Source organism: Corvus hawaiiensis, chromosome 26 (assembly GCF_020740725.1).
Source record: "Corvus hawaiiensis isolate bCorHaw1 chromosome 26, bCorHaw1.pri.cur, whole genome shotgun sequence".
Lineage (NCBI taxonomy): Eukaryota > Metazoa > Chordata > Aves > Passeriformes > Corvidae > Corvus > Corvus hawaiiensis.
In genome coordinates this window covers 22,855,363-22,882,088 of record NC_063238.1, presented here as the reverse complement: position 1 = coordinate 22,882,088, position 26,726 = coordinate 22,855,363, and the positions used below count along the sequence as shown (strand labels likewise).

General features: G+C 37.6%; 1 protein-coding gene across 2 annotated transcripts in view; it reads left to right on the top strand.

Moving 5' to 3' along the window:
* The window catches only part of STK3 (serine/threonine kinase 3), a 139,067-nt gene that overhangs the window by 16,872 nt on the left and 95,469 nt on the right, over positions 1 to 26,726 (top strand). For both annotated transcript variants that reach the window (XM_048286287.1, XM_048286288.1), the window contains exons 5-6: positions 10,247 to 10,411; positions 10,836 to 11,003. In XM_048286287.1, coding sequence (XP_048142244.1) covers positions 10,247 to 10,411; positions 10,836 to 11,003 — 333 coding nt within the window. The remainder of the gene's footprint in view (positions 1 to 10,246; positions 10,412 to 10,835; positions 11,004 to 26,726) is intronic.

Below are 26,726 nucleotides of genomic sequence, written 5' to 3'. Positions count from 1 at the left end.
AACAATCTGAAAGGTGAGAGACTCAACAGTCACTTTCTCCAGCTCTGTGAACTTAGTTATTCTTGTATGTTCAGTGAGGATTGTTTTGGTTTGTTCTAGCCCCTCTAGTCCAGTTCTAGCTGGACTCTCCAATTTGTCAGCCTATCTTTTGTAGCAGCCTGGAACTGGGCACAGTGTTCCAGATTTGGCTTCACAAGTGTTAAATAAAGGGGAATATTTACTTGACCTGACTGTGCTTTCCTAATGAAGGCCAGTGTATGGTTAGGGTGTATTGCTGATGTTGCTGACTGATGTTCAGCTTGTCTTCTGGAGCCACCCAGAACCTTTCCTGCAGGAGTGCTCACTGCCACATTGATTGTCAGTCCATACTGGTCATGACATGGGGTTCTCCTCTCCTGGTGTGGGACTCTTGACTTTGTTGAGCTACTAGATTTGTTGTCAGGCTAATTCTTCGAGCTTGTTGAGATCCCTCTACATGGCAGCCCTGCCCTGTCTTTTAGTGTATTGACTGTTTCCACCCTGTTTCATGTCATCCACAAACCATGATGGGGTGTGTTCTTGCTCGTTGTTCAGGTTGTTGATCAAGATGTTGGGAGTATTCACCCTATGATCAGTGTCTGAGAACATTGCTTCTGTCTGGCTCTTGGTTACATTATGAACCACTGCTGAGCCTGGCAGTCCAGCTGGTTGTTGTTCTACATCTTCTCCATGATTCCCCAGGTTTAGCTAAAAATATCTATTGAAGACTGCCAACAGCCTTTGTAAAGTCAAACAAAATGACATCCTCGTCTTTCTCTTCATCCTCATAGGAAGGTGACCAGGTTAAATTGGCATGATTTCCTTCTGGTCAGCTTATGCTGCCTGTTTCCAGTCACCTTTTTATCTTTTGTGTGTCTAAAAATTAGGTTCTCTGTGGATTCACCCCATAATATCCTGGGGCCTGAAGATGAGCTGATCAGCATGTGGTTCCTCTTGCCCATTTTGAAGATGACACCCTGATTGCTGTAACCTTTTAAAGTTGATGAATAGTCGTCTTGAGTTGACATTAGCCAGCTCCTTGGCACCTTTGGATGTGTTTTATCTGCTCCCATGGACTTGTATTTGTCCAATTTACAGGAGTAATTCCTAACTTGTCCCGTTTTCCTACTAGGCAGAGACAACTGAGATCCAGAGAAACCCTACTAAAGGCTGATGCAAGGAACATGGTTGGGAGATTTCTGCATAGTTTGTCAATAGATTGAGCACTCAACACAAAATCTTTCTTACGTTTCCTTTCCCCTTTTTCTCTGCATATAGACCAATTGTAGACAATCTTCTTGCTGTTCTGTTTCACTGTCCAGATTCAAGTCTGCCCTATTTTTGGCCTTTGTAATTCAACTCCTTTATATCCACGCAGTGCTCATTTATTTATCATTAGTAGTCTGTTCCTGCTCTTTGTATGCCATGTTTTTTGCACTTTAGCTCGGTTAGGAGTTCTTAGTTCATTCAAGATGGGTTCCTGCTGTGTTTACTTACCTTGCACGTCAGGAAGGACTGTTTTCATACTTTGAGGAGGTTGCCCTTTATGCTCAACCAGCTCTTTGTTCACTTGTAAGATTGTCCAAGGTCTCTCTTGGTGATGCTGTCAGAACCAGTGGGGATGTTATGAACAGGCGTGTAGTTTGTGAGCCAAGTGATCTATTTGCAGATGTGCTCTATTGCAATGGTGAGGTTGGTTTTAAACAGTGACAAGTTGGATAAGTGCTTCCTGTCAGAAAGGCATACAGTTGTATTGTTTTAGCAGACCTGTGGTAAGGGCTTCCAGGGAAGTTCTTGACTTTATTCACAGTTCTTAACCTTATTCTTGTCAGAAGAGGACTTTGAAAAACCAAACTGACTACATTGGTGCTGATCACCGCTGTGTGTAGACGTGTCAATGTATGTGCTGCTGAATCATAGTTAAAATCTGCACTTACTACAGTGCTAAAGAGGTTCTGTACTTTTCTGCATTGCTTCTAAGGTTGTGCTCAACATTTGGTTCAGTACTTCATAGATATCTTACAGAAAGCTGGAGCATGGTAATGAAGGGCTGAGGAGTCTGACTTCCATATTCTGATCCCTGTGCCTATGTATTAATGTTAGCTAATGTTAAGCATGGGAGACACCTGAGATTTCCCAAAATCGTTTTTCATATGAGCCACTAGATATGTTTTAGATAATTTTGTGTTGCTGCTAGGCTATAGTAATTTTCAAACTACAGATAGAAGAAATGTGTTAGCACTATCTTTAATTATCCAGTACAAAAATGCTAATTTAAGGAAGAGAGAAGATATGGTCTCTTGCATATTATATTCAAGAAATATTATGAAAGTTATGTTACTGGGATTATGTAGTGAAAAACAAATCTTAAAAAATACCAACACTGATCGTCACCTATACAGTGAATATTTGTTGTTATGTTTATTGCAACATATTTTCTGTATTATTTTATGTGCAGCATGACTTGGGCTCAGTAATAACAACTCTTGCCGCCTCTCTTATGATCTTATGCCTAAGTTGTTATACTCTAGTAGCACTGGTAATTCTCTTATGGTAGTGAGTTCTTACTCTGTCCATTACTGTAATGTTGAGGTGTCTCCTTAGTTATAGGATTAAGTAGAGATTATCTGAAAGTCTTAGACCAAACCTTCTTTTCATAAGTAATGTCATGATTTGGTACTTTACTCCAAGACAGAGGCTGTGATTTTGTTTGAAGAGCACTGTCTTCACACATAGCCTACAGATCTGCTTTAAAAAAGAAGTCTGAAGTGTAGTTGCCCTGAAAGGGAGGCTCAAGGAAAGCGATTTCAGGACCGTGTAGTTTGTAACAGGTAGTGGGAACTAGAATCTAAGATTGGCTTCAGGCTAGAACTGTATCTGTAACAAATCTTTTTCTCTCTGAAGATTTCTGCCTTAATTCCCAAGTTAGATGTCAAGTATTACAAATGGCAAGGGTATTGTGGTAACTGTCATTCTTCTCGCCTCCTTATTTGCCCATCTCTCCTGCACCTCGGGTTTTTTGTTAGTCCAGCCTTGTTTTCATGTAAATGAAGAATAGGAGAGGTGTGAGATTCTGATAGGATGTAATGTTTGAGCTTCATAGCTTCTGGTGGAAGAATGGCTCCTTTATTTGTCATGAGAGTGGACCTACCCGATGTGCTCAACCTAATCAGAGTGTTTAGATGCAGTAATCTGATACTTCCTGAAAGCATCAGACTTAATGTGCATGTATTAGTGTAAAAAGAGCAGCTGGGAATGGACTTAAGCAGTTAAAACAATTCAGCTGACCCAGACCCCTTTAGAGGGGCCTCAGGAAGGAGAATGACTGCGCAGAGAACCTGTAGATGAGTTGTCCCAACAGCTGCATGGGTTAGGTAGTGTGTGATGAACTTGAATGTACCTCTCAGTCCCCCTTGTGCGTGGCATTCATAGTCAGCTAGATATAAATATGTGAATTAGCTGGTCTCCTAATAGATGTGGAACACTGGAATTTGCTGCTTTGCTCCAGATTTTGATTTTAAAGATTGGCTTTGTGTCTAATGTATTTTATGTAGGCTGTAGAGTTGTTCACCTTTATTATTCACATTCTTTTTGATATATAATCTGCATGTGGTTTTGATGGTGAAGCATTAGAAACTGCTCTATGGCTGAATCATATTTAGAGGGTAGCACCAACCCATCAAAGGGACAGCATACAGGATTAGAACTAGCCAAAGATACCAAACCGATTAGTGTTCCACAAGGTTTAAGTGAGGATCTTGACACGAATGGAAATCAGAAACAAAGCAGAAAGATTATGACTGTGAAATTATACTAAGGTGCAAGGTATAGAGCTGTGCTGATGAAAGAAGGATGGCGTGCGTTTAAAAGCTCAGAATAAAGTAGACCAACTCTTCTACAGGAAAGATACTGCCCATACAGATTGATCAGCAATAGTATAGTGTAAGAACCATACATCTAGATCAGATTAGCACCACTGACTGGAACATAATTTTATATTAATACGAATTAGTTTTGTTTCTTTTAATGGTTCTGTGTCGTGATTTTCAATGGCATTGCTTATATGTCAATATCCAGCTACCTCTAGAACCAGAGAGTACTGGCCATTGAGTAGATGGCAAGTTGTGTGCTGTGACAAAGCATGTAATGGTCTGGTTCTATACTTAGCTGTTTGTATGTTGAAAGTCACTTGTAGGGACACACACACTATACTACCTACATAGTGACTTTTCACCATGCTTATGAAGACAGATTATGATTTAGAGTACAGAAGGGAGGATACATAATTAGGAAGCATTTTTGATGTGGATTTTAGGAGTTTATTTGTGGTTTTGTGAATAAATGAATAGTTGTAGGAGCTTTGGATCTGTTTTTATGCACTTTGGTCCCTTGTTGCTTCCAACAATTGGTAGGCTAAAAAATGTGTCTGCCTGCATTTTTTTTCCCCAAATTCCATCAGGTTTGCATTAGTTTACATGTCAGCTAGCCTCTATGATGTAAAGACGAACTATATGTTATTTTTTGTCACGTTTAAAAAAAAATTTCAATATTTCCCAACAAAATAGTTTTTTTCCTATCAGGTAAATATGAAGACATAAGGTGTTGATGCATTTAGGTAATCTGTATTCAGGAATATGTCTGTATGTCCTTTTTATGCAAGTTTAGAATGATGGAATACATTGTAAAATCCAGATGGGGTTAACTGCTATGCTCATCACAGGGAGAAAACCAGAATAGAACAGAAAACAGTATTTCAGTTAGAAGTGTCCTACAGTGGTTATCTGGTCCTACTGCCTGATCAGTTCAAGGCTGACCAAAAGCACGTTATTAAGGGCTTTGTCCAAATGCCTTTTACACAGTGACAGGCTTGGGGCGTCCACCACCTGTAGGAAGCCTGTTCCAGTGTTTGACCACTCTCAATAAAGAAATGCTTCCTAATGTCCAGTTTACACCTCCCCTGGTGCAGCTTTGAACCATTCCCACATGTCCTATCCCTGAATACCAGAGGGAAGAGCTCAGCATATCCCTCTCCTTGTCCCCTCCTCAGGAAGCTGTAGAGATCTGTGAGGTCACCCCTCAGCCTCCTTTTCTCCAAATAAAGCAAGCCCAAAGTCCTCAGTCCCTTCAAACAGGACACTGCCTCCAGCCCTTTCACCACCTTTGCTGTCCTCCTCTGGACACATTCACATCCTTTACCCTCATTCTTCAGCTGAGGGGCCCAGAGCAGCACCCAGAGCTCAAGGTGAGGCCGCACCAAGGCTGTACAGAGGGACAGTCACCTCTGTGACCGGCTGGTGATGCTGAGTTTGATGCACCCCAGGAAGGGGTTTGTCCTCTGGGCTGTCAGGGCACACTGCTGACTCCTACTGAGCCTGCTGCTGACCAGCACACCCAGATCCCTTCCTGCAGGGCTGCTCCCGAGCCGTTTCTCTCTCGGTTTATGCTTGTCCCTGTATCTCTCCATTCCAGGCATAGAATCTGTCATTCAGGCTTGTTCAGTTTCATCCTGTTAATCATTGCCCAGTGCTCCATTCTCTCCAAATCCCTCTGCAAGGCTTTTTGTTCAAACAGCATCTCCCACTTTGGTATCCTCGGAGAACTTTGCTAATGGTGCATTCAATTCCTGCATCCAGATCATTGATAAAAATAATAAATAGATAAATAGAACTGGCCCTAGAATTGTGGGTATGTCACTCGTGACAGGTCACCAGCCACATGTAGCCCCATTCATTACAACCCTTTGAGCCCTGCCCTTCAGCCTCCAGATCACTGTGTATATGGTCATCTGGCAGAAGAATGCTGTGAGTAACAGTATCATAAGCCTTACTTAAGTAACATCTAGTATCCACCACTTACTTTTCATTCACTGCGTTATCATAGAAGGGTATCAAACAGGACTTTCCCTCTATGAACCCATGTTGACAGTGCTTGGTGATTTCATTGTTCTTTCAAAGCCTTGCAGTAGTACCTAGTGTGATGTTTTCCATTAGTTTTGCAGAAACTGAGATTAGACTAACAGATATGTTGATTCCTGGGTCTTCCTTCATGCCCTTTTTGTAAATTGGAATAACTCTGCCTGGCTTTCAGTCAGCACGGACCTCAGCCACTAATTTTTCAAGAACTAAAGCTAGTGATTTTACCTCCTTAGGAACACATACCTGCTTTTTGTTCAGACAGTTCAGACATACTTGCAGTTTAAGACATGACTTAGTTATTCCTTAGTAAGTTATATTTATATATATATATATATATATATATATATATATATAAAAATAATATATTAAGATATATTTTGGAATTTTTTTATTTTGGGGTGGTATTCAAACTTTAAATGTAGACAAGTCAGCTAAAACAAACCACTCCATGATTTATTCAAATTGGTGTAAAATGCACCTAATTTTGTTGTATGGAGTTGTAAATTATACTAGTACAGAATCATTGAATGGTTGATGTTGGAAAGGACCTCTGGAGGTCATCTGGCCCAACCAGCCTGCTAAAGAAGGGCTGTCTCGAGTTGGCTGCACAGGGCCATGTCTGCATGGTCTCCAAGGAGGGAGACTCCACAATCTCCCTGGGTAACCTGTTCCAGTGCTTAGTCATGCTCACACTAAAAAGTTTCCTGCTGTTCAGAGGGAACCTCCTGTGTTTCAGAGTGTGCCCATCGCCTGTGCTCCTGTCACTGGGCACCGCTGAAAACAGCCTGACTTCATCTTCTTTGCACCTTCCCTTCAGTTATTTGCATACATTAAAAAAATTCCCCGTGAGCTTTATCTTCTCCAGGCTGAACAGTCCCAGCTCTCTCGGCCTGTCCTCATGGGAGAGATGTTCCAGTCCCTTGATCATCTTTGTGGTCCTTTGTTGAACTCTCTCTGGTGTGTCCATGTCTCTTGTACTGAGGAGCCCAGAGGTGGACCCAGCACTCCAGGTGTGGCCTCTGCAATGTGGAGCAGAAGGGAAGGATCATTCACCTCCCTGCACCTCCTGGCAACTTTGTCTAATGCAGCCAGGATACCATTTGCTTTTTGGCAGGCAGTGTACAAAATACTTAAATACCATGAACGTGTCCAAAAACATCTGCACAAGATGGTTCTGGTCTACAGGAACAACATAAGTGGAACTTTTTTTACAATGCTTAGTGCATCCAGTAAGGGAAGAAATGGTGTATGTATGGCTCAGCTGCTATACTGCATAGTTCCATAATGTTTCTGGGTTTAGAAGTATTCATGTGGAGAACTTCGTATTTATGTGCTTTCACTTTTATGCATAGATGCTATGTGTTCTGCAAAAAGTTTAAATTGCACAAAAATAATGAAATTAATGATTTTGAAATACTTTCTAAAATACTTTTTTTTGTAGTCATTGCATAATAAAGTTCAATATTGCAGTGCATTATTTTCTGAAAAGGTAATTTTGTCTAGGGAAGGTGAGTGCACTTTCTTGGCTTCTTGAGTAAAGCTGGAAATTCATTGCATGCTTCTAAATATTATTAGGTATTAAAGCCCAACATTTTGTCTCAGTATTATTGTGCACATACTTGGCCATGTTTAGCAATAGTATAAGCAGGAGTAATTTTAGTTGACTGCATCATGTTATATAGATGATGGTTATATGGAGCACAAGTGGATGAATCTAGGATGTCTGGAGTTGGGATTGATGTGTCTTGGAACTGCGTGTATCTGTTCTCCCTTCTTTTGTTCTGTGCTTCCCTGTAACTGCTGTTCGTGATAAACATGACTCATGCCTGTTGCCTACTTAGAGGTGATGCTCACTTCTCTGGGCTTCTCTGACCACTCTGTGTATTTGGATGTGTAAATGCTTGGTTCTTCTGTAACATTTAGCTGTGCTAGAGCTTTGCTTTGCTGAGGGTCCCCAGATAGGGCATCAGGCTGCAATACTCCAGAACTCTCTTCTGGTTTGCTGGATTCTTGCTCCATAGCTTCTGTGCTAGCTTTTGGTTCCAGTATTCTCTTAAGCTCTCCTTTTGAGAGCCAGATTTTGCCATGCAGCTACAAAACCACTTCTCCATCTAGAGCTGATGATCCAAAGGTCTCCGTGTGGGTAATTTTTCAAGAACTAAGGTAGGGATTTACCTCCTTAGGAAACACAACATATTGAAGAGAGACCTCTGCTGTGTCCTCTAAGCACCATTTTTCATAATACTTGTTTCTAGATGAAGTGGGCAGTAAGTCGTATGCTCGTCTTGCTACACATTTGTCAGTGCTCGGGATCATTTTCTGTTGCATGTTCAGGATTAACTGCATGGAAGTCTTTGGAGATTCAGGACATTGTATTGTTTTGGATATTGAGTGGATTTGGCAAAACTTGGGCAGAAAGTGTTAAACGCAGCAGGTCTTAAACCATTCATGATACAGTGTTTGTTAATAGCCAGAGTTTAAATTGCCTGTGTGAGTCTGCAGATAATCAGTTTTAGTGATTCACCATAGAATTTTTAGCTCACATAATGAGGATTGTCTCTTTCTCCAAATACCATTTCGACCATACTTCAGTTTATCTTACAGTTGATTTAATGTCCCTTCTTGCTTGACTCCAGATCAGGTAGACTCCATGGCACAATGCCAGGAAAGTTGTCTTATTTGAACAGGGTTTGCAGTTCTTCTGAAATACAGTCCTTTGAAGCAGCACAGCAGTCAGCATAAAGTAGCACAAATAAAGGCTTTGAGCAGTGTGCTGCTGAATAAAAACACTTAAAGATCTCAGAGATAAATGGTGGGCATGGAATGCATAATGCACAGCAGAGGCGGTAACTGCTTGGCTTGGAGCTAATACCACCATCAGTTTCATCCTCTGCTTGCATAGGAAAAGGTTTATAAAATCTCTGGAACTCTTCTGGTATATCAACACATGCAGTTTTCTGAAAGCAATGCCAATCTGAGCAGCAGCTACTTAGCTTTGTCCTTCTTCACTATGCCATGAGTTGAATCCAGGAGCTGTTTTGTTGGAAAAATAATTTGGCAGAAAGGTTTGTTTTTAATTAGGGTTTGTTACAGTTGTTCAGTGGAAGGGCTGACACAGTGTGTGAATTACTGCTGTAGGTTGCAGGGAAAAGAGGACTGGAGCTTGGCACTGCTGTTTAAATAAATGTATGTGTAACTGTGCTCTTGGGCTCCACACCCAGGTTTTATGAGATTGGATAGAAGCTGCAATGGGGAAGTGGTTCTGTTTGTTAAATAAATAAAACTTGCTGTGAGCAGCTCAAGTGCAGATGATCTTGCTGACTAATAATATTTTTTCCTTGTTGTTGATTTGCTCTTTTGGCTTAGAGTGATCGTGAGTGGGTTTTTTGTTTCTTACAGGCTTTTGGTGGTGGTTGTTTTTTGGAGGGAGGTGTGGATGTCTACCAATTTCAGAACTGAAACTGGAAGGAATTGCCATTGCTTAATTTAATTTCTGTGTAGGATTGGAAAAGTAGAGAAAGGGGGAAAATGCAACCCAGCATTGCAGCCAAATTAGAGTGTTCATCTTCAGTTTTGCCATTTCTTGCATTTCTAAGAATGTGTCAAGTTCATTTGTTTAGTTCTTATATTAAAGCATCAGTATCCTGTAATTAACTGGCATTTCAGTTGTATGGATAATTTCTTTGTATTTCCTTGAGAAATTGCATCACATGGAATGAATTATATGTGTGTGCTTTTGCTTTTATTTGAGAACAAATGCTGATGAAAATCTGAGGAGTTCTCAAGGGGGTCTGGTATGTGAAAAAGAGACTCTTGCTGTTTCTCTGATAACACTTGTTCAGGAGCTTGAGTGTTCCTATTGTGTTGATAGAAAGCAATGAGGATAAACAGCTGCTAACTGATGACTTACTTAAGAGTCTGTGTTGTTTATGAAGCAAATAAAAGAAAATATGTCTCAGTTTTTTTACTGTGTTGTGTTTTCTTTGGTAATGAAGTGTTTGTCAGCTTGTTGCCAGTTGACTTGCACTTACTGTATAATTTGTGATGGCGTATGACTCTGCAGTATATTAGAGTTAAGAGAAGCATTTTGGCCTACCAAGTCTATACCATGTTTTTTTTCTTTCTAGTTGGCATTTAATAATTGATTTTTTATTCATTTTTTTAACTTCAGTTTTAAAGTTTTTCTGGTCTGCTAAAAATAAATCAAACATTGTGCTCTTTATAATAATCACTATGAAATGATCATGTTTTAAATAGGTCAAATGTATGGACTGTATGTGTATACCTGAAAATGGTTTTATGTTTTTTTGCAGCTAACAGAAGATGAAATTGCAACTATTTTGAAATCTACTCTTAAAGGACTTGAATACTTGCACTTTATGAGGAAAATACATAGAGATATAAAAGCTGGAAACATCCTTCTTAACACCGAGGGACATGCAAAATTAGCTGATTTTGGTGTGGCTGGCCAGTTAACAGTAAGTAACTGTGGAAAGATCATTTAAAAATGCTTTAGTGCTCCTAGCCTTGTTCTTTCACGTTTGTCTTCTGCCTTGAATTTTATGTCTGAGAGGTGTCACTGTCACTAGTGGTAGTGGCAGAACTAGCGTTCTTTATCACAATGAATATTTAATGTAGTGCAGGGCTATTTAGTTTTTAGTTGTTTGTTTTTATAACCCAGTGTATCAAGTGCCTGATAATCCCACTTTAAATTTTAGTTAGAGGCTTACGATTATTGTCACCAGTTTGGCCTCTGTAGGCTCATGGGCTGAATCTGTTTGGTCTTAATTGGAAGTTACTACCATTTGATCTTTGGGTGGATAATTTAAAATATAGAATTGGTATAAAAATAATCTGAAAATAAGCATCTCTGGTTTAATTGCATAAACAATATAATTACAGGATACAATGGCAAAACGTAATACTGTTATAGGAACTCCGTTTTGGATGGCTCCTGAAGTCATACAAGAGATTGGCTATAACTGTGTGGCAGACATCTGGTCCCTTGGTATCACTTCAGTAGAAATGGCTGAAGGAAAGCCTCCATATGCTGATATTCACCCAATGAGGGTAAGTGAATGGTGGTATTTTTTGTTTGTTATATTAAAAACAAAAAAATCCTCAAGCCCACTGATCATTCAAAACCCTTTAATACTGGAATCATAAAGCTGTATGGTTTTGAATAGAGATTTTAATACTAACAATTTTTACTTTCCGCATTGCTTCCTATTGACTCCAATTTGCCTGTGTTTTAAGACGTTTCTGTAAGGTTCCAGAATGCCTTTATCTCCACTTGAGAGGGAGCTACAGCAATAAGCTCTGAATTGGCTTTGGGGTAATATATCGCATCTGTTCTGTACTGTACCTGCACTTGGAGACTTCCATCACCAAGAGTCTGTCCTCTTTTGAAAGGCAGTTTTGAAATAAAGGTGACCTAAAGAAGAATTCAGAACTGTCCTATGGGAGCAGTGCTAATATTAGTAACACCTGACAGCTTTTATTTATTATGGCTCCTAAGGTCTTTTACTGAATTAGTTTACTTTTTGCAAAATAAAATGTAAATAGAATTAGTTGCTTTATGAGGAGTAGCAGTTACAAAGGAGTTACCTGGAGAAGTTCATGGGGAACAATGTTTACCTAGGGCTAACTTGACACTAGTCATGCTGTTATTTTGTAATGAGCTATAGAATAGCTATGCTGATTGCACTGAGCATCAATAAACACTCCAGTCTTAAATTGTTTAAAACCCATTTTGAATTAATAAGGCACTTTATATTACTTAAAGCATATTTTTTTCCAAAAAATCGTTGCAATTTGCTGCAAAAATGTCATGCAATTTTATTCAGTTTTCTTTTGCTGGTGCCTCCTGTATCAGGATCTTACTATAAAGAAGCCACCAATATAGAAAGAGAAGGTACTGTTCATATACGATTCCTGTGAGGTGATGGACATCTGAGTTCAAGTGTATTCAGTGCTATTTTTTAGTGAGGTTCTTGGTTTTTGGTTGTGTGTGCTCTTTAGAGGAGAGATATTTCCTAAAATTTCATGACAATGTGCAGCTCTGTTAAAGCAAGCAAGTGATTTGTGTTGAGACATTACATAATTTTGGAAGCAAAGTTCAATTATTTTCTTGCACCATGTTTTTTTTCCATGTAATTAACTGTTTTAAAATAACAATTCAAACTAAAAATACTCAGGCAAAAGCTGAGAACAAAATAAGTATCTCTGAAGCTGGATTTTGATGGGAATTTAAGTTAAGATGAAATAACCTCTAAAAATATTTTGAAGAATGATTGATGACAAATTGAATACATTTGATTGTGCTGGGATTTTTGGTTATATTTCAAACAGAAATGCTTTAATTACATCTAAGTAACATCATTGTATGTAGTTGCTCCAGCTGTTGAAAGGTGAGGACTACATTATCAGAGAGAATTTTTATGTGCATGACAACAGCTGCTTATAAATCAAAGGTCACTGAGTTTGAATGCTTGTGGACCTGTTTAACTCTTGCAATCAAGTGAATGCTATCAAAGGCCAAAGTAATTTAACACAATTCTGAATTACATACATGTGTTCTTGTTAATAAATTACGTTATGGTTTTTAAGGGCTTGTATGTAGTTAGTACTCTTTTGTATATTTGATACCTCCAGTTTTTCTTCATTTTTATTAGTGAGTTGTTACAGTGGTTAACAAGAAATACACAGATTTAAGTTGCAGTAGTTTTTCTGGTGTCATATGATACAGCTTCACAGGACTTTTGGCCATATGTAGATGCTTTGTTTTAGTTATGACACAGAATTGATACAGGCAAGCATGAAAGCTTGGGCAAATTTTCATTGCTTTTTCTAGATGTTGCTGGAGTTCTGTGGTATTTATGTAAGGCACAGTTTTGTTGCCTGGGAATGCACAGTGAAATTACCATGTGCACTATTTTGCTGTAGGCTGGTTGGCACTGCCACAAAGGTAATGCACTGCCAGTAGGCCATTTCCTTGTCAACTGCATTTACAGCTTAATAGAAATATTACATGACTTCTTTAAACAAGTGTTTTGGCAGAGAGGAAATAGCAGATTCCATGCAAACAAGCATAGCTTCCTCTGCTTAACCACACTCTGACTATTCCAAAGAATTGTACTAGTTTCAGCTGGGAAAGAAGAAGTGGAGGATGCAAAATGGTATTTCAGGTGGGAGGGGGAAGAAAAAGCAGGTTTTTTTCTGGCTAAGTATTTCTGTCATAGTGTATTTGACTGTGTAAGTGTCATCCATGCTATTTCACTTGTTTCTGCTGCAAATCTGAGTTCAACAGGAGCTGTAGTTGTCACACTTGGTTTGAGGCTCAAAGGTCAAGAGTACTTGCCAGCTCAGTAGTTTTAATGCTTTATTCACCTAAGATTTATGGAATGCCTCACATATTCAATGTCAGAGTCCTTTTCTGCTTTTGCTAATGATGAAAAGTGAAACTTCTGTATTTTCTGTGGTTTTTTTTCAAAGGAGTAGTGTTTTCAGGTAGTTTTAAAGGAGGGAAGAATGCAGATATCCTTAAGTTGCCCTAAAACATGATGATACAGCCACTAGAAATAGCAAGGAATTTGCTGATAAAAAAATCACTCAAACCTAGATAATTTAACCCATCTAGCAGGGCTAAAAGCATGTTGATTGCAGTAGATTGTTCAGCAGCCAGGGTTAATGTGGCTAACAGTGTTTGCATCTGCCTTTGATTGCTCTGGTGTGATGAGCAGGTAGCAATTTATAGTGGAGCTAATTAAAGGGGACTTCATTATGGGTCTAGAGTAAGACTCAATCTCTTCCTCTGAAGCTGCAGTGATGTTGTAACAGCTGATTTCCCATGTCCCCATTGACTGCAGCATATATGCTGTCCTGTAGTGATAAAATATTTGTCCTACCACAGACAAAACTTAATTCAAACCACTAACTGTTTTGTTCAGTCATTCCTCCGCATGTGATATCTATCCTTATTATTTCTAAATTCCCTTTTTTTAATCTGTAACAAGACCACAGAGAATGGACTGTTTTACTGTAGTAGTTGTGATTTTGCTTTTTTGCTAAAAACTGATAACGTGCTTGTGAAATATCCTCTGTCTTTGCTAATCAAGCCATGATCTCAAATTGTCGTGTAAGAATTGGTTTTGGTGGAACATCCTTTAAGCTGCATAGTTTTTGTATGATCCTTCTGCTGCTGGTATTTGGCTTTAATAACAAGTAGATTAATAACACTTTGCCATAAAGCTAATCCTAAAACTTAAGCATGGCTCTTTTTGAGGTCCTTCTAGGCCACCCTTACTGAAATTTTTCCTTGTGTTCATGCAATGATGTGATCAGTTATTCCTGCAAGGCTGAGATTTTTATGATCAATTTAAGTGTGGGCTGCTGGTACTAGAGACAGGCTGTCCATAGCCAGGAGTTCCTGACCTTTCTGTTAGCAAGCACTTATATTTTTGTGGCCTCACATGGATAAAGGAACTGATGTTCTGAAAAGTTAACATGATAGAAACCTCCTAGAACTGGGCCAGAGAAGTTGTAGGAGCATGTAGTGGACAGAGGAAATGGGCTGAGGGGAGTTACTGCTCTTGAGCCTTTTAGACCACCTATAGAACTGAAATGTGTGTGTTATAAAACTTGCTCTTCTTTGCAAGGCCAACAGTTACTGACAGATTGGTGTGCTTCAAATAAATGCTGGTAGCTCTCTTACAAAAGAGAAGGAAAAGAAAAAGCCAAAAAAAGCCCAAACTCTTTTCTTTCATGCTTATCAGGTAGCTGCAGTAATTCACATTGTGGTGGCATAGAAGAAGCTGGTGCTAGATGTGTTTTTCAACACTTCACAGTATTGGTCTTTGTTTCTTTATGGTGAAGTTTGTTGGAAATGGACATGTGGACATCACATGTTCTGCAGTGAATTGGAGGAAGCCAATTTGAACTGCTTCCATTTGCCTTAAGTCCAATCATGATATTTATTTTTCCATGGCACTTACCCAGATTATCCATGCCTCCTGCTTTGCCTGTGTCATTTCCACCCTGGACTAATCTGTTTGTAATAACCTTTTATTCCTGATGTGTCTTATAACAAACTACAATTTCCTAGTTTTTTATTCTTGACATACTGCATTAAAACTGGAGATTGAAGTGAGAATTATTGCTCTGTAGGGCTGTAAGAAAAAAGGTGTCATGTGGAGCATGGCAGTCAGATTCGGACCAGTTTTTCAGCCATTGAGAAGACAGTTTTCTGTATGCCTTTTGTGCTAGAAATTGAGGAGAGGAAAAAAGAAAAACCACTTCTGTCTTGTCACTCTTGCATTTCTTCTCTCCAACAGATAGTGTTGTCTCATTGGTTTCTGTTATTTTCTCTAAGAGTTCATATATCTTATCTCAGCATTACTGCTTTTAAATTAGGCTAGGTTTGTAAAAGTATATGGTTTTCTTATTTTAGTGCTTTTGCTTATCTTTATAAAAGACTTTGAATTAACTTCTAAAAGTCCTTTACCTTTTAAGAACTTTCCATGAGACGCTGTTAATTTGTAACTTGAGGTCTTCTTGCCTGCTGTATCAAGATAGTGAGCTAATATTTAAAGAGTTTAAAATATGGGTATTTCATTGTACATTACTGTTCATTATTTTACTACTCTTCACAATCTTGTGGAAGAGTGACAGTGAGCTGCGATAATGTAAGGTGCACATAATATGTGTTTACAGTGAGGGACCCAAGACACTGATGTGATATAGTTGTGACAGCAGAAGAATTGCAGAAGCATGTGTTTTGTTGCAGGGTTTTCAAAAGGCTGTTGTAAGACCTTTGGCCCTCTCCTGGCTTTAAATGGAGTTTTTGTATTTGCTTTATACAGACCTAAATGCAGGTGATGGGTGCAGACGGGTGGTACTCCTACCTGTTTCCATGCATTTTCAACACCCATTTCTGCTGGAATGAGCATTTAGGTGGCCGCATGAAAAACTGGATCAGAAAATGGATCCATCTGAAAACTGACCAAGTAGCAAGAAGTAGCTTTCAACAATATTGCTAACAGGGTGCTTGAGCCAGGTGGGGACAAAAATGTGTGGCTGGGACTGGTAGAAGAAATGGGTCATCTGTTTTTGGGCATCAACCAAGTTGACTTAAGGTTATTGAAAAACCAGAGTCTCAGCTGGCCATCTGTAAATTTATTGTGATTAAAAGTTAGTAATTATTTAAGGAAACTGTAAAGCATCTCTGCAGTTGACTCTTAAAAATGCTTGTCCTAAGGGACAAACTGACATTTTTGTAGCTGTTCTGCCTGTCCTTTGTGGCTTTTTCTGGTTGGGCATATTGATAAAATTAGACAGGATTCTAGACCTTTCATGTCTCAGTGTTCCCCCACAAAGCCTTTCTCCTTCTCCACCTCATTGTTCTTCCATCTTTATATGCTATTGCTGTGATAGAGCAGAACTTCATGGGGGAAACTTGCAGTGGCCTTAAGTTTGCGTGCAGCTGAAGGGAAGTGTTGATTCATAATATAATTGCCTCTGGTACTATTTATAGCCAAAGTTTCAAATAGGTGTTATAACTTTATTCAAGAAAAAAAAAAAAGGCACTGTTAACACCAGACTGTATTTGTCTAACAGAAGATAAAGTATATTCTCTTTATAGACTGAGGAAAAAAAATCAATCTCAAAGGATTTGCTTTCCACATAAACCACCATGAGAAATATGACCCCATATTCTACTGGGGTATGTAACATTTTTTCCTTGGGTGAGTAGTAGTAGTATGTGGTTCAGACCAGTTGCACCTATACTAATACCAGTGCTGATCTGGGCACTGTATCTTTGGTAGTTCTCTTTTTTTTGTTCAACAGCTTTTCAGGATTGTACTCTAAGGAAGTGTGACTTACTTAAGGGGTCTTAACAAAGGAAAGCTTTAATTTTTAATTAAAAATGCTGCTAATTCAAATTAGTATGCAACCGGTCCACCTGCTCTGATCAAAATGTGAATGATTGCTGTGTGGGGATTTTTGTATGAATAGAAAACCAAAATAGATGAGACAATACTTTCAGCAGTACATTAAAAAAAAAAAGGTACTAAATGCTTTTTCATTCAAGATTTATTTTTATTTGTCAAAATAAACATATTTACTTACTTATTTTAAATGAATGATCAGTTTTTATAGTGTGTGAACAGACCTCTTTACCTGAACTGCTTATGATGTGGCAGGTAATTGCTGAGGTGCACACCAGGTCATAACACCCTGTTCATGAGTTGACTCCTTTTAACAAGGTTTCTGGAATAAGATGATAAATGTTGGGCAAATGAAAATGAATGATTGTGTGCATTTGAACTTGAGTATCTGTGTGTGTTTCCATTTTTTGTGAGCAGATACCTGAGGTCCTACCTAAATGAAATATTTGCATAGAGTTTGCTCGAATCTTAATATCTAGATAACAGAGCTACTGATCACCAGGAGAATTGCTCTTTCTGTGAGTTACGATGCCAGCTAATGCTTGCGGTAATTGTACCAACAGTTGGACTTGGTAGCTTATTTCGTCAGCTGTTATTCTTTGATGGGTGTATTGAAAGCATGTTTTCTAAGGGTTGTTATATGTACCTTAACGTGAGGAAATAAATTTCTAAATTTTCTGGAATACAATTAAGGCAGCTGTTAACTATTACAGTAATGGCATTTTTACTAGGTAAAAAGAGAATCTTTAGGTACTTGGTAATTGTGTCAGCTTGACATTACTTTTCACTGTGGTTGAGTTTTCAGCAGTGAATTGAAAACTAAGTAAAGGGCAAATTGTGATCCTGCAGAAAAATCATTATCTGTCAAAGTTGCATTTGTGGCTCCTGGGCAAGCTGCTCATAGAGGTGCAGAGATCCTGCTCTGTAGATTTTTGAAATTCTTTTTCATTTCAAAGGGTATGTGATTCTCCAAACTTAAAGTTACAATTTATAATTTTAGTTAAAATATGTTTGGTGTTCACTTAAAAATGTAAGGTGATTTTAAGTGCTTTCTTCCTTAAGCTTGTATTCTTTGTGGAAATGCTAGTCACAGATACAGATATAGTACCCTTTGAACATAACTTCTTTTTTAATATTTAATGCCTGCAAGATTAATGCAGGCAGCGAATTTCAGAAGGATTTAATTTGCTTATTTGTTTGTGATCAGCCCTCCTGTGGACTTGCTGTAGAAGAGAGGGGGAGAAATTCTGATGAGTGACTAAGTCAACTCAGGGAACTGCTCTAGGGGTATAGTCTAGTTTCTTGTGATACAGAAATATAATTTCTTTCAGTTTGTCAGTGTGCCTAGCATAGTATTTTAATGAAAATTCCTATGGCATGGCTTAGTCAAAATATATAAATGGACTAAAAAGAAATGGTAGCGAGTTGTCCTCAGACACTGAAGACAAGTTTAGAGGTATCTGGTTGCAAAACATATGAAACACAGCATGTGATATTTTACTTATTAAATTGCAATCAGCAGTTCATTGCTTGACTTTGCCAGATTCAGTGACATGTATTGAGCCTTGTAGAGAATAATGTGCCAGCATGGCAGCATCCAGTTTCCAAGACTGGACAGCTTGCTATGCACAGGGATAATATGCTTAGTATCAGCCAATTTTATGAGAAAGGAGAGATTTGTAATACCATTGTGAAGGCAAGATAGGAAGAATACCATTTGTTCTCTGGCAAAACTTCAAAGATAAAGATTTCCTCCCTAATAGCCCAAGGAACTTTTTGAAGAGGTTCTGCCACATGGCTTCCCAAACAAAAGACTGACAGATCTCTCTGGTTTATTGAACTCTTTAATGGTACAGCATTAGCATTGATTTGCTGTGAAAACGCTAGATTACTTGAGGTGTGTTCAATGATTAAATTGGAGGATGACAGCATCCTACTCCTGTTCACATTAAACCTTTTGAAAAACTCTGCAATCTGATGTATGTAATTGTTGTCTTCCTGTAGGTATTGCTTTTTAATTTTACTCTTCTTTTTTCTTGCATCTCTCTATCTTGCTTTTCTTTTCAGTGAAGAGGTGGCTTGAAAGTTCATGTAATAAAACTGTTGCAATATAAACAAAGTGCAGTTAAAAGTTACAGAATCTAGCATACATGTTTGACTGTGGCTTAGAGAATGCATTATCACTCCTTCACATCTCTAGAATTTTCTTTATATCACTAGAAGTTTGGAAGTAGAATAAATGTTTATTACTGTTAAAAGTATACATTCTTTACATTTTTAAATTATGTTGGGTTTGCTGGTGCGTATATGTACAAAATGGGAATGTTAATCTGTCATGTGTAATAAAGTAGCAGAAGCAGAGAATATTTGAAATTTGTCCTGGAACTGGAGTTTAATTTGAATTAAATGGAAAACATTTATTGCGTGCTTCTAAATGAGGATTTAATTAAAATTAAATAAGTGCATCTTTTTAGACTTATCCTTGCATAGGAAATTTGAGACATGCTTCAGTTGATGGTTGGTTTTCTCTGACTTTGATTAATCACTTTCAAAGTAAGCAGAGGATCGGTACAGTAATTTCATAATTACACACAAATGAGTTAACTTGAAACTTTTAACTAAAATAACTGTAAGGGGAGTTTGATCTTTGTTAGTTTCATGTAATGCTGTGCATCTTTTGTGAGTGATTCAGATTCTTAGAAGTGCTAATCTGAAAAAAGGACTGTACCATGATGCTACCTATTTATTTACAAGACACTTCAGTGGGAAATGCTGGACCCAGGAAGATTATTTTTCGAAGATGTTGGAACAGTAAACAGAGGTTGAATGAAGCCATGAAATTAATGGAAATATTCTTGATGACTTGAGTGAGCATTGCCTCAAGCTCTGCATCTGTAAGCATTGTTAAAGATTATTTGATAGAGCTGTTAATGAGGGTAAAGTCCAGAATGTATTCGACAGACCTAGCATGGCATAGGTTAATAGTACCCCTGTGGCTGAGCTGGCTGCCTTCTTTCCAGGCAAATATTAAAAACAAACAAGCAAACAACCCCCTAAAGAAAGCTTATTAAGAAGTTTTAAATTGGTATCAGTTTGCTTATTTGTGATGTTAGTAGTACTGTAAACATAGATGAGAGTGCAAAGCAAAATTATTTTGCAACTTGAAGATCTCAAGAAAATTTTATTTGAAGTAGGCAATTTGTAGTAAATCATCAAGATTCATTAAATATAAAATCAAAATTTTAACATGATGAGACTTTTTTATTAATGAGCTTTACCGCCACTGTTATTTGGAAAAAAAACCACCTTTCCATCATTTGTACATGTCATTGTATGCTGAATTTATTCAGTTTCTCTTTAACTTGCACTATGGATGTGGAAAATAATTCAGCATGGTGTTTATGCACAAATTCAGGAGAATTTATTTTATTAGCGATTCTATAATACCTTGCAGCATGTTTTAAAATATACCACAGATTTCAAAACGTTTAAGGGAAGAGCTATACATATTAGCTACAAATATACTTCCATTTCTTTTTATTTCTACAATCTTTCAAGTTCTAGGATTAGCACTAAATATACAAGGTTAATTTTTATTCAGAGTCTGGAAGTTAGCTTCATTAAAGGGGATGACTGTATATTGCTTTTAATTGAAATGAATTTTATTTGAAATGAATTTTTGTATACGACTAACGTCTTTTTAAGCCAAAAAACCCCCCATTTTAAGACATTCTTTGAAACTTTAATTAATGTTTATTTATTAAAGTGAATTGTATGTTCATTTTCTTCTTAAATATGTTTTCTGTCAGTATAGCTAGTTGACCTGGAGGAAGTGCTTTAGAGACTTGACTGCTGTATTGCCAAATTCTTAACGTGTTATTACAAGTTTTAAAAGCAGAAGTGTATTTACTTGGATTTTAGTTAAAGGGATATCTGATTTTTTAATATGTGGGAGAAAACCGCAATCAGATTAGGAGGAAAAATATTAAGCTTCTGTTGCTACTTACCAGAAGATTTATCTATGCTTTAAGCCTATACTGGTTGTTTACTTCGTAAAAAATCTAAAAAATTGCTTAGATGGGGAGGAGGATAAAATTTGGAATGAGGAAAGCTTATTAAGAAAGCATGGACCCTGTTTCTGTCATGGTATTGTATTGCCTTAAAATGTACACTAGGTAATTTTTAAAGAGGATGATGCATATTTAATGAAGAAATTTATTTATTTAAAAGGAAGGGTTGCCAATCAGTCTAAATTTGCTTCAGTTAAAACTTGATGGTCTAAAGACAACTTATAATCCTTTTCTTGTTATAAAGTATTGTCAAATTTGTAGTAGTATCAGCTAAGTTTATGGAAACTTTGTTTTAAGGTGGTTTAAAATAGAACTAAATCTCTTAATTTATATTTGATGGCACCTGTTTTCATTTTGTTTCCCTGGCAACACCCGGGGTATCAAAAATTGCCTGTAGACCACCCTGGTTTTAGAGAAGAATGAAATCAGCCTGGCTCAGCCTTTTTTACTGACTAAATACTTAGACAAAGCTTTAACACACAGTCAGTACTTTGCAAACTAACTCAAATGATTTGGTTATACAATTTGAGATTTTTTTTAAAATTAGATTTTTCTGTACAAATGCCAGTTTGTATTGTTCTGCTGTTTTAAAAATACACTGAGATATGGGAAGTATTTTTGATATCCTTTGTCTTAAAAAGCTGTGTTTGAAAGCTGTAATAACTACCTGCAGAAAAGTAGAGTAAAAATTCATAGTTTTTAGATAACACAGTCTGTCTGCTTTTAAAGCTGTATGGATCCAAGATTTTATTACAGATGTAAGTTGTCATTATTTGCATTCCCATGGGAAACAAATAAAGGCAACATGAGTGTTACCTCCAGATTCTACTTTCTTCTGTGCTTCTTTACCATGTCTGAAAATTTTCATGTTATGAAAATTACATATATGGTGTTCCAAATGCCACAAATCTTAATGCATTATCAGATTGTGTTTCAGAAACACAAACATGGACATAATTCTTGCAAATACTGCTCATCATTACCTACCTGCCTGAGAAACTATGCTTTACTGACAGAAGCCTTCTCTGCAATATACATTCCTGAGCTCCATGCCATACTGTTGATGATTAAAAATAGAAGAAAAGTTGGTGTTCTGGTGGAGCAAATCGGATTTATAGTGATAGTTACAGGAACACAGTCTGAGAAGTTTAAGGTGTCTTACATTTTCCATTCTCCCCCAGAAATTTAGAATAATTCTGGAAGATAACGAAATAATCTGTTCCCAGAAAAGAGAGCACCTTTGATGGAATTCATGGGTACCTATGGTGCAGTACTTCCCAGTGTCCTGGTGCTGTGATTGTAGACTGGGCATTAGAGATGGCAGCCCAGTATTCTCTCTACTGCTGCTCCTTTTTTCGTGCTATGAAAATGTAAAACAGGTAGCATCAGCCAGCACAGGATTTATTGGCAAACTGACATGCATGTGTTGAAACAGTCATCTGTTTCAAGAGGGATGTTCCTTAAGAAATGTAATAATCATGGACTTTAACCTTGGGACAGAGGGCACATCTACACTGGGCAGGTACATCCAGACACAAGTGAACTTTGCCCATACTGTCCCCCTTCCAGTTTTCTCCAGGAGTTTCTCTAGAGCAACTGTGTGTGTACTGTAAATGTCTTGCTTTTTGTTTGTTTCTCTGAAAAATACGACTAATTTGTGCAAGCTGTATTTTTTGATATTTAGAAGTGGCTAGCCTTTGATTCTTGGTGGTGAAAATGAGCGTATCGAAGTTCCTAATTTGTAAACCATGTGTAGTTAAACAGAATAGTTAAATTATTTAGAGAAATTGGCACAAAGTTTCTGGTAACTTGATCCTTTTAGCAATCTTGTGAATTGTCATGTATAAATTGTGACTATGGAGCAACTGGTTGCATTGCCACTTGCTTGGTGTGAAAATATGTGGCGTGTGAAGTAGCTGGAACGTTCTTTCTTAGACTGGAAATACTACAGTAAGCTAATGTTGCTAGAGAAAGGTCTTACTGCTGTAGGCCTGGATGAACAGTAGGACAGGCTAAAAGCCAGAGGACGTGTCTTTCTGGATGGGTGTTGAAAAGTTGGTGGGTGCTCCCTCTGACAGCTGTGCTGCCCGAGGGCAGCAGGACATGACACGGCTCCAGCTCAGGAGCAGTGCACTGCCCTGACGTGCCTCTGTACCCAAAGTAACGTGCTTGGTCTCTGAACTTGTTTCCATGTTTACCTCTCTCCGTGTAAAAGATACTTTCTATTTCAGGCTGTAATTCATAACCTTTCATGCTGAATTCATTCATGGTGCCTGGACTGAGTGTGGACACAGAAGTGCATTTCACGGAGCTGCTGAAGCATATGCTGCAGGATTTCTGCTGCTGGCATGTTGAGGTTAGATTAAGATTTGGTTCAGCATGAAGTTAGCTGATGCAAAATTTAGCCTATTAAATTTCTTTTTAAAATTAACTTATGAGAGGAGAACAATGTATTCTTTTGCAGTGTTTCTGATCTGGCATTACGATTCCTAAAGCTGCTTTAGTGTTGTCTGAAAAGAGCTTTGATAAAAATCAACTAGACTAACATGCCCATAATATGAGAGTTTGTTCTTGACTCCTTAGTTATTTAGCCTTTTCTTACAATGAAGACAATGTGTATAATGTTCATTTTCTTAAGCTGTTAAGTCATATATGTCGTCAGGTATTGTTTCATGCACTGTGTTCTTTTCCTACTGCTTTTTAATAGCCTAGTTAGGATGTTACCTTGATTCCTTACCTATATGCAGAAAATAAGAACATGGTTGGCTCAGTTTTCTTCACACCTGAAGGGAACTTTTTTTCCATAAAATTAACCTTTAGTGTTAACAGAAGAAGAAAGTCTATCTGGAATATCATAATTACATTTGTAACACATTTAATTAATGACAGTTATCAGAAGACACATGGTGAGTAGAGGGAGACTGGCAAACCTGGCATTGACACAGGAACTTTTTTTTTGCCTTTTATAACATAACTTTGATGAAAATATGCTCTTGATGCATGTTGCCAAAATAAGTAATTTCACACTCCAGAATTTCAGCAATTGACAAAATCTCCACCTTTATTGGTTTCCTTTAACAATCATATTTATAAAAATAGCCTCCCAGAGTGACTTTAAAAGCAGTAAAATGGATTGCTAGGGGCCAAGAAACCAAATCTGGAGCTAAAAACAGGCACTAAAAATATCTTACTTTCTGTTTAAATTGGGGACTTATTACCTAGGCTCTGCTGCTGTAGTGTACACACAGGATGATTTGAGTTCTGCATTATTCCCTTGTCTAGCTTTGTTTTGCTTTCATGATAGGAATCAAAAACTCTGTCATAATTTCATGATTGCTATGCCCAAAATGGGCTTTAATTAAAAAGATGTATTTAATTATTTATTTGTATTTCACTACTTACTTATAAACATCTGGGGAATTTTAGTATTATGTTTGTAAGAATTCTGCTAGACTTTTAACATTGAAATGGTAGCTTTTGGTTGCTATTGAGGCTTCAGAATTTATTAACAAATTCATCTATAAGGGAAATTTGTTTTACAGAGTAAAACATTATGTTTCTAATGCCTTTGCATTTCAGATGGTGATGGTTTAAATTATGACACCAGCCCTGTGCCTTAGGGCTTGCAATTCTGTAACTTTTTTCAGATGCATCAACTAAGCGTTGCCTAATTTGTTATGAAATTGAAAGAAAAGTTGTTCAATAATTCTTACTAAGTTGTGCTGCTAGCATCTGTTTCCAATAAAATACTGGTAATATGATAAGAATTGTGTGATTACTAGTTTCAAATAACCATTCCAATGATGGTCAACCAAAGACTGCTTTTCTTACACTGAGGGAGTGATTTGTATATATGGGGTGTTAAGTCCAAATGACAGAGAAAGCTAAGGCTGGTGGGATGATATGCAAAGGTAAGGTGTGTTGGTTTTGGATGCTGTTCTTTACAGAACCTCTGGCAAATTTAGGAGTTAAGTTATATGTTTTCTCTTCCTAAATTTATCATTAAGTATATTTATAATTTGCCTAAGGAAATTATCGAGTATTCTCTAAAAAAATGAAGGTGACTACTTGTTACAGACAGTTTAAATATGTATGCTTGGCTTTTTTATTTTTAGTACATAAACAGTGGTTCTCAAAAAAAAAAAATTGTGTCATTTGGCAGATAAAGGGATGTGTTCTAGAAGTGGAAGGTTTTAAATGGCCCCGTTTAGAGCCAGAGTAATGATTGGCTGGTCCCCTACCATAAGTTAAAGCCAAATTTTGAAACTTAGTCTGAGTTGTTAAGGTCAGGCAAGATGTGCTCAGAAGTATTGGGGTTTTTTTCCCAATTTCCACATGAATTTTCATCTCTTCCACCTCCTTTTGTATCCCTGGTGCTTTGGCTAGGCAAACGGGAGCTCTCCAGCATGCAAGCAGAGAAAAGGTAAGTAAAGTCACAGGAGTGAAGCTTGGCAAAGTCTCTTTGAGAGATTGAAGTTCTGTTTCACACAGAAAATGAGAACGCGCCATACCCAGACATGGTGATCCCTTCACTAGGGGAACCTCTGCTTTGAGATTTTTCAGTAGTAGTAGTTTCACCTGTATTTTGTTGTCTCTGCACACCAGCTTCTTAACGAGAAGAAACAGTGACTGTGAGTTCAGGATATGCATGTGAGTAGCTAATGGGATGTAATTGATATATTTTAAGAATTCACTATTCCTTAGCTGCAGTACCTCGTGCTCATGTACTGTAGAGTTATGCTTCATCTCCAATACAAACAGCCTTGCTAGGGAAATACAGGCAAATCTTGTTGAGAGGCAGAGCAATAAATTTACAAAACTTGCATGTAGAAGATGGTAAAGAGCCTCAGGATTTTCACACAAAAATGAGCATTGTATTCTTTGTATTTTTTTCCCATGGTTACAAGCTACTTCCAGACATGTGGAAACCTGCCTCCATTGAATGAAGGTGAAGAAAACAACAAATTTTTATTGTTACTGTTTTTTTAAAATATCTGTATCTATGGAGTTAGTTCTTTGAGGGGAATATATTTGTATATATAAAACCCATAAACATATCTCAATATCTATAAACAAAAAAACTTAGTTTTTTAGATGCAGGGATATATATTTATGGATTTATCTGTCAAAGAACTCCGTATAGATAAACAGGCACACACACGCACAGGAGTTCTTTGATTCTATATATTTGCAAATAATGCCTGTTACAAGTGGATGTTTTCAGTCAGGCAAAAAATGAGTATTTGTTTAATTATGTTTTAGTCTCTGGGTTTAATAACACTCGGAAGGCATTGTTTGTTCAGTAACTTTCATGATGTCTTCTTGGTGACCATACAAGTGCAAACTGTTGGTTTCTGTAGACCTTCACAAAATATTTATGCCCAAGAGCTCCGGTGATCTTGAATCTCCATCTGATACTAAACCAAGACACTCTCAGTTTTACTGCCAAGAATGGATGCCCAAGTAATGCTTAACTACTGTGTGGAAAATGAGTCTTCTTATGCATTTTCAGCATCAACTGGATGTCAGATATGTCCTTTGGAGTGGAATTAGGCAGAGCATCTGGTAAATCATCCTGTATTTATCTGTACTGCTGGGCAGATTCACATGAAAACTTTTCAATCGTTGACTATTTTTTTAAAATGAAAAATGTAATTACAGGCATAGAATCTTTGAAGGAATTTATCCTGAATTTATCCTATCTAAAACTTTTGCTGCTGTTTTTAAGATCAGCTTCTTAGTTTAATGTGTGCTTGAATTTCAGCTTAAGCAATTGA